This window comes from Mustela lutreola, chromosome 4 (assembly GCF_030435805.1).
Source record: "Mustela lutreola isolate mMusLut2 chromosome 4, mMusLut2.pri, whole genome shotgun sequence".
NCBI lineage: Eukaryota > Metazoa > Chordata > Mammalia > Carnivora > Mustelidae > Mustela > Mustela lutreola.
The window spans coordinates 140663859-140674615 of record NC_081293.1 but is presented as its reverse complement, the minus strand read 5'-3'; the positions used below and the strand labels follow the sequence as shown (position 1 = coordinate 140674615).

The window sequence follows — 10757 nt, the reverse complement described above, 5'->3', positions numbered from 1 at the left end:
TATGGCTTCAAAAAAAGACTTGCAGAAAAATCTGCAATTAGAAAAAGAATAAAATACTCAAATCAAAAGGGAGGGAGGGAAAAAGACATTAAAAAGAAATAGAAATGGTCAAACAAATGGAAAAATACGATGGTAGATTTCAACACAAATACTAATTTGTATTTAATATACAAAGATTAAATAAAAGCCAACTATTCACACTAAAAACACAGTTGTCAAACCTGATAAAAATGTCTTACCCTGCGTGTCCAACTTCATATGCTGCCATTCTCTCCTTTTCTCAGTAATTTTGACCAGACTAGTTTCTCTCAGTTATCAGCTCCATTTAGTGATTGCCCTTTGGGTCTAATGTTCCCTCTGCCTGAAATGCTTTTCCTTCTAGTCTTCCCATAGTATTTGGGACAGGCCAGAAAAACCTTCTCAAAGGACTGTGTCAAACGAAAGTCTTTCCTACTGTTGTCCCTTCCTTAGCTCTTTGTTTCCTTCATAGCACTTTCCACATTTTATCTTTGCTTTTTTATTACAATTTGTCTGTCTCCCACATCAGCCCTAAGCTTCATTCACTTGCTCCTTGTGCAGATAGGCGAGCGATTAGAAGGTGCCCCTGCTGCCCAGGGTTTTAAGAGCTAGAGATAAACAACAATGGTTATGTTCCCAACCCTGCTGGAGCTTACTTTCTATGCAGGAGACCGAAATCATACCATCTCAGCTTTGCTTACTGCTGTCTTCCAAACACCTGGCGGCAGGAGGCAGTCATTCAAATGCTTCTTGAGTGAATGTTGGATGTATGTGCCCGGTATCATTCCAGATAACTTACAAGCCTTTCAGAATATAACCCTGTAAGAGAGGTAGGATCACCATTTTAAGGTGAGAAGGCTGCCACTCAGGAAAATTAAGTAACGTTCCTTCAGTCACATGGCTAAAGTATGTCACAAGTATGAATAGAACTCTCTCTGTAAAATTTGAAACAAACACCAGTTTTCAGCCTGGGGAGTTGCTGACAGACTGACCGAGCAACAGGAACGAACCATCTTTGTCTAGTGAACTGAGAGACTGAAAGTGTTTATTAATCAAATGCGTCAGGGGTTTGGTTATTTAGGTGTTGTTACTACAATACACCTGTGATTCTTCCTGATCATACCTGTTAGTCTCAAAATAATTGGCTGCGAAATGATCACTGAAATCTGTGATATGCAAAGTTCCCATAAGGATTACAGAAAACCAACACCGTAGGCACGAGTTAATACTTTACCTCTAAGTCTCTAACTGGTCTCTATCTTTTCTGAGATGAGGAAGGACTACTTTTAAATTTTTAGGATTCCTTCTATCTCTCAGCATAAAGTATATATATGGTCCATGAAGGAAAAGTGTTTACTCCATATATTACCTTTCCCCTGGGCTCTTTCAGATTACCCTTAGCAGTCAGATCTGAGACATCCCTAAGTCACACGAAGTTCTGAGTTTGATTATTTTGACATCAATGTCAAGTCAATAGAAAATCCCACAATACAGAAAAAAAAAAAAAAAAAAGAGGGAGGATCTAAGACACCTAGGTCATTGCTCACCTGGCCACCTCTATTTATGATCTCTTTATTCCTGCCACTAAATGTACCATCCCTCTGTCATCCCCAACAAAGCAATTATCTGGCTGTTGGAGGAGTGTTAAAAAGCTAGTAAATAAATTACTAGCTCCATCCCCTATTGATTCACAATGCCAGAGGTAGAGTCTAGGGAGTTTTAAAAGCTCCTTAAGGCATTCTGAAGTATAGCCAGTTTCATAAAATGTTGTTCTAGGAAACAAAAAAAATTTTTTTTGTTACTGACCTATTCAGGGTATCCCAGATAGATAGATGATGGATTAAGGGACAAAAGTATTTCTCATTTTAATATTTAAAAAAAAAATTCATTGGCCCACTAGATACCCATGGCTTCCAAACATGTGCTGTTGGGTTGTTCCATTTTTGTATTAAAATGGCAACAAATGACTATTCATATTCATGTTGGCATCATATAGAGCAGGGATAGAAAGGCAAGAGTCCTTTTTCAACCACAGACTGTTCTACGGCAGATGTCTTCCAATGCAAAAAACTTTTAAAAACTTTAATTGGGGAAGTCTAAACATTGAGTGGATATTTGATTGTTTGAGAAGAAGTATTTTCTTTTACATGTGATGATATTGAGATCGTTTTTAAGAAGAGTGCTTATTAGGGCAACTGGTTGGCTCAGTCGGTTAAGTGCCCGACTCTTGATTTCGGCTCAGGTGATGAACTCAGGGTTGTGAGATGAAGCCCCATCTCGGGTTCCATGCCAGGTGTGGACCCTGCTTAAGATTCTTTCCCTGCCTCTCCTCCTGCACCTTGCCCCACCATGGGGCAAAAAAAAAAAAAAAAAAAAAAAAAAAAAGCTTATCTTTTAGAGACACACACCAAAATGTATATAAATAAAATGGGAGTTTTTAGGACTTCAAAATATTACAGGGGATGGGGGAGAAGAACGGTGGCAGAGAAGGCAGTAGGTGGGAATGCAGAGTAAAGGGGATTGGCCAAGAGCTGGTAATTACTGAAACCAGATGAGCGTATTTGGGTGTTCATGATGCTATTCTACTTTCACATAAGTTTGAGATTTGTCATAATAAAAGGATAAGATTTTTATTTAAAACTAGAGCATCGTTGAAATGAATCAACCTTAGCATCTCTCTTCAACCACCCATTTTTAGAATGCTACACTGCTATTCTCAGATTTAGCATACAGTGAAGAAGCAAAGCTCCCTTCTCTTGTATATACATCCCATGTATAAAATAAATATATAAGATATGACACATAAAAGATAGTGTTTCTGATGGCTTGATTAAAGTTCATTCAACTAGGTTTTCCTGGATGCTCCTATAAATCAAACATATTTTTGAAAAAGCATTTTTAAAAAGGTCTGAATCTTATGATATTGGAATTATTTATCTTAATTCAATTTTTTTTTTAGCGTAAGGGATTGATTTTCTGTTAACTCAATAGTTACCTTTAATGAAAATCAGAATCACCTGATAGGCCCAATCCCAAACTTTTATACTCATAGCTCTAGTATAGAGCCTGAGAATCTGCCTTTCTAGCAAGTTTCTTGGTAATGCTAATACTTCTGGTTCAGGGACCACATTTTGAGAATCACGGTGTTAACCTATACCAGTTTCAGTCACTTAGAGGAGCACACACGTGCGCAAATGCACACGCGCGCGCGCACACACACACACACACACACACACACGGCTGTACTACCTGTTAGTCGTCAAACAGGAAGGGAAGGGGTGGGGACAATGATCCAGATAATAACTTCTATTTTGGCACTGTTTTAATTTCTTCCTTATTACAGACTCAGAGAAGAGAGGGCCAAAGAAAGTATGGGTTTATTTTGGCTAATAATCCAGGATTTTCCACTCAACTCCTTTATAATCCCACATCTAATGTGGGTAATCTCAGCTTCAGCAAAACATAAGCAGAACACATAAAACCCTGACCCCAAACCGAAAGTAACTGGAAAACAACACAACACGCCTATCCGTCCCTCCAACACAAATCACCACCATCTACCAGATGTGCCCACAAATACTGGCAAGTTTCCACTGAAGAGTCAGGGTACAGACCCCAACTCATCATTGCATAAAATCTGCAAACTGGTAACAATCTTGAGGTATTCTGAACCACAATGTACACAGTTCCAGATTTTTTAATTTCTGCAGTGAAGTGTTCTATTTGTGTCTATACCAAAAAATAATCATGTTTTTAAATTTTGTATCTTAAAAAGGGAAGGTGAGACAACATTGTGCTAAAACAGACTGTGCTTTAGAAATTTAAGGAAATGACCCAGACTTCAAGAGAATTTGGTACATTTCATCCTTCCCAAGTTCCACCAAGCTCCCGTTTTGCGCCATGCTGCAGGAAAGCTTACACAACAAAGTCAGAGCTTTTTGTGTCACAAATATTCCCCTCCAAAGTAAGTTTACTTTAAATATATATTAAATATATAAATATATATTAAATATATTAAAAATATATTTAAATATATGTCAAAAAATATTCTGGACATTAATAACAAAGATCCATTAAGTGTTTACTATGTGGCGGGTATTCCCTAAATATCATATATTGTTTCATTTAAGACTTTTAGTAAATTCAACCCACATAGTAGGCATAGGCTTCAGTTTACCAGTGAAGAAACTAAGGCTGAGGGAAAAGAAATCCTCCCAAGCGAAAGTAGTACATGATGGAGCTAAGGTTCAAATTTAAATTTTTCTAGCTATTACCAACTGCCTCTCAACACCTATGGATCCATACTTGTTAACGGTAATAGCTACCATTTATTGAGTTCTTATGATATACTTGGTGAGGCACTAAATAGTTCACATTACTTCACTCCATACCCTCAATATTCTATGTGACAGGCTTCATCTTCCCAGGAGGGCATTCACATTTTTTCTTAAATTTTATTTATTTGACAGAGATCACAAGTAGGCAGAGAGAGGGGGAAGCAGGCTCCCTGCTGAGTAGAGAGCCTGATGTGGGGCTCCAAGCCAAGACCCTGAGATCATGACCTGAGCCAAAGGCAGAGGCTTTAACCCACTGAGCCACTCAGGTGCCCCAGGGCATTCACATTTTGAGAAGTTTCAAATAACAAGCCAAAAGGTCACAGGTGAATAGCTGGAGAGCCAGAATTTGAACACTAATCTGACTCCAAAGCTCCAGCTGTTTTTAGCCAATACATGCATCCTCCTAAACTAGCCTCCCTTGTAGGCATTCATAGGTTTCTAATTCTCATACACAGATTTAACACATATTTCAGCTGTGGTTTGTTGGGACTATCATGTTTATCATATATTTTAATATTAACTTTACAATTATTAGTTTACCATGCTGTATGTTCATACTAAATTTTTTTTAAAGATCTGAGCGAATGTACCCGCACACCTGAGCAGGGGGGCAGGGAGGGGGGTAGAGGGGAGGAGGACAGAATCTCAAGCAGACTCCCCGCTGAGCACAGAGCCCAACAGGGAACTTGATCTCACAACCTTGAGATCATGACCTGAGCCAAAACCAAGAATCAAAAGCCCAGCCAACTGAGCCACTCAGGCACCCTGTTCATATAAACTTTCAACACTCCAATCTTCCACAAAATTTGCAACTAAATATGATCTCTAAATTAGGATGCTCTCACTCTACTCTTGGCTGATTCTTAGAAACTAAGTGTACACTTAGTATTATAAATTCTTAATTGTGGTAAAATATACAAAAAACTTACAATTTTTAACTACTTTTGAATATATAACTCAGTGGCATTAAGTACATTCACAACGTTATACAAGCATCACTACTATCCATTTAAGAATCTTCTACTAAATTTAAGCCTTAAATGTAAAATTTCAACTTCAAATGATATATTCAAAATTCCAAGGTTTATTTAGTTAAATGTTGACTGTTATATCATCAAAAAGCTGAAAAAAAAATGTTTTGTGTCTTTTGTGATCACTGAAGAAACCACTGTGTTTATATTACTGATTACTGAAATTTTTGTATTAAGTAGGACCTTGAAACACTCTACCAAAGACCTCCTTCCAGGTCAGTATGAATAATTAATCAGACAGTTTAAGTGTCAAATGCCTTGTACAAACACACATTCTAAGTCTGGGTCTTTCCCTCTGTTCAAAAACCATCATGCTTCTACAGGCTAGTAGTTCTCTACATACACTTACTACTAGTAACTTCGCTTTTCAGCTTCCAAGGATTTATTCATTTTTCCATTATTAATGAACATATGCTGTCTACACAAACTTTTTTCCTAAGTGCTTATAATCCCATTTAGGAGTAAGTCTAGACATCATAATTAACTTAACTTTGATAGTAATTTGACCAGTAATCTGGACCATGATTAATATTGAGTATTAAACCAAATAACCTCAAATTCAAGAAATATTTTAGAAATATACTTTAGAAACAGTGTACCTTAGCACTGTCTTAACTCTTCAGGGTGTATTTTGGGAAGACTCCTTAGTGGAGTGGAAATTATGACCAGTTTTGGAGTTGAAAATGTGTTTTATAAATCAAAGCTAGTATTATATTCATGCCATTTTTGTTTTTGTAGTTGTGCACTAAATATGAAACAGGTAACATGAATTTGCTTATCAAATTCTTAGGCTACAAAATAAGGGTCAACACACTTGAAACTCCCAAGAGATGGTTAAAACAGTACGATTTTATACAGCAAGTATTTAAGAAGTACAGGTGGGCTAAGCATCTAAATCCATTCACTGATTTTTTTTCAGCAAGCTTTATTAATCCACAACAGATCTAGTGATACTGAGAAGATATACCATGATTTCATTTAGTGAAAGGTTAAAAAAAAAAAAAAAAAGTTCTCGCAAAAATCGACCTTTGGTGCCTCTGTCACACTTGAGGAAAACCGAAACTTCTCTGGGACTATGTAACCATGTAACCCAGCTGTCACAGTTGTTTTTGCACACTTAAAAGCTTCATCAAACGGAAATACATTAAAACTCAAAAGTCAAACACTGTTCTCCTAGTGCCTCCAGTAGTTTATTGGTAGTTATTATCCACATTTTTATAAATATAAACATTCTAAGTGACTGTCACTAGTGCAGGTACATTTAACAATGAAAGCTCCACAGGAAGCTACTTCATTTTGTGTATAACAAGAAAAATCAAGGTTCCAAAAACTGTACCACTGAAAATGAGAGAGAACCCCCAAAACAGAAAACCCCAAGTCAAAATAAAACCCTGCCAGCAAAGTGCAGTTCTTTTGGTTATCTTCAGAAGAAACAGCTGTTGGCTTTACACATAGAATTATGCTGAATTGCTAATATAGGATCACTGGAAGTAAGTCCTTGCTTGTAGATAAGAATTAGGAAGGGTTTTCCTCCTTTTAATTTAGAGGGCTTTTTGAATTCCAGTGTAAACAGCACCAGCGAATTTTCACAAAACATAGCTTTGCTACTTTCCCCTTCATTTTCTAGAATCCTAATTCTTATCTGCAGTACTGTATCATTTCTTCCTACCTTATAATCAGAACTGGACTGCCTACGTAACACTTCTGAGATTGTAAACAAAAACTTAAAGCTCAGAGCACTTATAGGACATCTCTTACATTCTCACTCCACAGTGCATCAGGTGTTGTTTATAAAGCTTCTGCTCCTCTCAAAACACTAAAAAAATATATGAAACCACATCTGTGTTCAGCCAGCAAGGATCAATAAAACAAGTATTTTACAGTTGGAATACGTTAGAGACCATGTATTGGAACTGCATCCTCTTGACTGAATTCATCAATTGCTTTCTTCATAAATCCATATATACCAAGCATATGCGTTTATTAATCTACATGCCCTAATTTACTATATAAAAGAATTAAGTAAATTATTTTAGGTTCTTCAAGTGAAAGTGCTTCTGGTAATAAACTATTTCTAGAACAGCCCTAAATCCCCAAAAAAGGTGTTTTAAACCTGACCATGGAGAAGGATGCATAGCTACTTCTAAAAAGTAAAAAACTACACACCGAAACATGCATTGTCAGGAAAACGAATCCATGCACTTGAATATGCCCCAATACCTTATTTGTATTATTTTAAGTTAGACCAACTTAAACATTGTCTAGAATTAAGATATACCATTACATCATCTGATTCCAGAAAATGCCAAAATTCATTTGGCCAAAACTTAAAAAAGCAAACACTTCCTCCTTATCCCTTACTGGTTGGACCAATGTGATCAATATAACCGTGTATATATATTAATCTATCTTAACATTTCCATTCATTAGCATTTTATGTTAACATACAAAACCTTATATGCAATTTCCTGGAAAAGGTTTCCCCCAAAAGATGTAAGGACAAAACACTAGGCAGACACTCTTCAAAGTTTTATTTCACTAACTTCAGGTCAAATTTCCACAACTGTTTTCTGGTTTTCTGGTCAATTCGCTATCCATGCTTGGCTTCCTAGAATGGTAGTACCAAAATTTGTGGGGTAGGGATAAGAGACCATTTTAAGAAGCACTGCATTTACTCATCTTCCACAAGGCAAAAGAGTTGGGCATCTGATTGTTCAACAAAACAAAGCTTTATCAGCATCCAGGAGGGCAGGCGGGCAAACCAGGCTGTAGACACTCTTCCATTTGTCAACATCAGACCAGAGAAAACCTACTCCACACAGATATAACAAGAATCGCCACTCATCTCTTCTTTTTCTGTTGCCGCAACATTTTTCTTCTTTTAATTATCATATCGTGTAGTTTCTCAAGTCCTTCCTTCAGTCCATCTCCTATGATCGCACAGGTGGGCTGCAAATGCCAGGGAGTTGATGAGCTCAGTTCACCCATTGCTAACAATTTCTCAATTTCTGACAGAGACAGTGAGTTCCTCAGGTCTTGTTTGTTAGCAACTATAAGTACAGGGACTCCCTGATTTTCTGATATCCTGGTTATTTTATGAAGTTCAGTTTTGGCTTCTTCCATCCTTTCAACATCAACAGAGTCCACAACAAACACAATGCCATCTGTGCATCTGGTATAGGACTTCCACAGTGGCCTTAATTTCTCCTGGCCACCTACATCCCAGAAGTGAAAAGTGACCGTTTTAGAATTTCCCAAGGTTACCTTAATTTTTTCAGTGTTAAATCCTTTGGTAGGTACAGTATTTACAAATTCATTGAACTGCAGCCTATATAATACAGTCGTCTTTCCAGCACAGTCCAAACCCAGAATAACAATGTGAAAGGACTGAAATGAAGGCAGGCTGGATAGGATAGAAGTTTGGTCTGACAGTCCATTCCCCATTTCCAGGTGCAAGTTAAGTGATCCAATTGAAATGCTTTCTTCTCACTGCTTTAGAACTTCTCTTCCTAGGGGATCCAGCTACCAGAGTGCTGAGGGTGAAAACGAACACAAGTTATTCTGGTGAAACAACGTACTACAACTGTTCTCCTCTCTTCCTGCTTAAATAAGCAAGACGGGGAACTTGAAAAATCCAACTTGCTTCAATAAACAAACCCAATGAGATAGGAAACATATGCAAACCAAGGCAACCAACAGAGTAATCCCTGTGATTGCAATTCTTCAACATTCGCGAAAATTGCAGTAACACGTACTACTCTACTTCTCTGGGTTCCCAAATCTCCAAGCCCTCATTCCGAAGACAACCTAGTCATTAGTATCTGGTCCAACTCGCAATAACCACAGAAATGCCTCTTTGGGCGCAAACCCCCTAACACATAATCCTATCTCAGGGATCTAATTCCACGTGCTTAAGAGCATACCCAAGGTCACTATTAACCCCCCCCAGCCCCCCCCCCCGGCTTCCCCCAAAATAGCACAATGCTCTCACCTCCGGAAGTGGAGTCTGGGTCCAAATGAGAAAGCATTTGGTGGGCCTTTTTTTACGCGGGGTCCTGGCGGAGAAGCACCCCACGTCCGCTCCGCTTAGCTCTCGGCGCAGCTCTGGCAGTTGCTGGACTAGAAACCGTAAATTCAGAATCTGGCCACGCCCACTCCTCCCGGCCCACCCATGAGCTCAAATCCCATTGGTCACCCGCGCCAGCGCGTCCAATTCACACCCGCCCCAGCGCCCTAATTGGCGAGAGTGAAATGCCGCTCCCAGTGCGGCCGAGCTGGGTTCTCTCTCGGTCCACAGGCACCACCTGTTGCCCTTAAGTTAGAAAACAAGACGCCCGCGGAGGGAGCCGAGCGGCCCCACCAGGTGAGGGAACGCGTAGGCCGCTCGGTCAGGTCGCCGCCAGGGCGCTCACGACGCCGGCCCCGGCGCACCTGCAGCGCGGCCCGCGGACGCCGCGCCGCGGCTCCCACATCCGGGGCCCGCGGTCACCGCCGGCGCGTTAACCCTTTGTCCGCTGGCCGTGGCCACGCCGGCTTCCTGGCGTGAATGATTCAATGTGGGACCCCGCAGGGGCAGGCCCACTGTCTCCGCGCCACTGTCCCCTCACGTCGCCCCCCTCGCACCCGGACGGCTCCTCTCCTCCGGCAGGGCGTGGCCACACCAGCTGCCTGCCCCGCGCGGCTCACCTGACTCACAGTCCTCCGTCGTCCGGACCCCTTGTTGCTCACAGCCCCTGGGGAGCACGGTGGTACCTGCCGGAAGGCACCCGTGAGGCCAGGCTGGCGGCCGGAGACGAGACGCGGCTTCCGGAGACGCCGGGGGTACGCCGCGCGCTAGGAAGCCTAACGGTGCTCTGCCGACAGCTCCCGGCGCCAGCCGCGGCCCCGCCCCCTTTCGGCGCTCGCGGGGCGCTGGCCGGAGGGGGGCGCGCGGGAGCCAGGTCTCCTAGCAACGTCAAAACAAGGTCACGTTCGAACTGGCCTAAGGGGGACGGGCAACCCGCGAGGTCGGGCGGGGCTTCCGGCTTCGGCCTCGGGAGCGGTCGCGGTCTCAGAGGCTTTCTCTAGCCCGGGGCGAGTGACACGCGGGTCCCGCCGGGTTCCACCCTCCCTCCCTGCCTGCCTCAGGGTGCCGCGCGGTGTCCCTCTGGGCGGTGGCCGGTGACGTAGGGTCAGATTTCAGAGGACACCAGACGGGTGGGCCCCTTATATAACGGGGTGACGTGGGCGTGCCTCAGTAGCGGCCCTAAGCGCCTGGGCCAGACTAGTGCCTGAAATTCAGCTTCCTTTTGCAAAGCAAATAAATCCCCTCTCTCCCACAGGATCCCAGTAACAGCCCGGTGAGGTAGAAATATCCCCGTTCTACAAATGA

At 41.5% G+C, this 10757-nt stretch overlaps 1 protein-coding gene across 2 annotated transcripts; it reads right to left on the bottom strand.

Annotated features, from left to right (window-relative positions):
* Window positions 1-6554: 6554 nt before the first annotated feature.
* On the bottom strand, window positions 6555-10299 carry ARL4A (ADP ribosylation factor like GTPase 4A). 2 transcript variants are annotated; one of them, XM_059171249.1, is made up of 3 exons: window positions 10073-10299; window positions 9378-9505; window positions 6555-8919 (listed from the first exon to the last, which is right to left on the bottom strand). In XM_059171249.1, exon 3 carries the CDS (start codon window positions 8828-8830, stop codon window positions 8228-8230), a length of 603 nt encoding a protein of 200 aa, XP_059027232.1. In that variant the 5' UTR covers window positions 8831-8919; window positions 9378-9505; window positions 10073-10299; the 3' UTR covers window positions 6555-8227. The 2 variants fall into 2 exon arrangements, with proteins under 2 accessions (XP_059027232.1, XP_059027233.1); XM_059171250.1 differs by having other exon boundaries at window positions 9378-9500.
* Window positions 10300-10757: the final 458 nt, after the last annotated feature.

Coding starts and splice junctions, on each gene's coding strand:
- ARL4A (XM_059171249.1), bottom strand. CDS start 8,830: ATGGGGAATGGACTGTCAGACCAAACTTCTATCCTATCCAGCCTGCCT.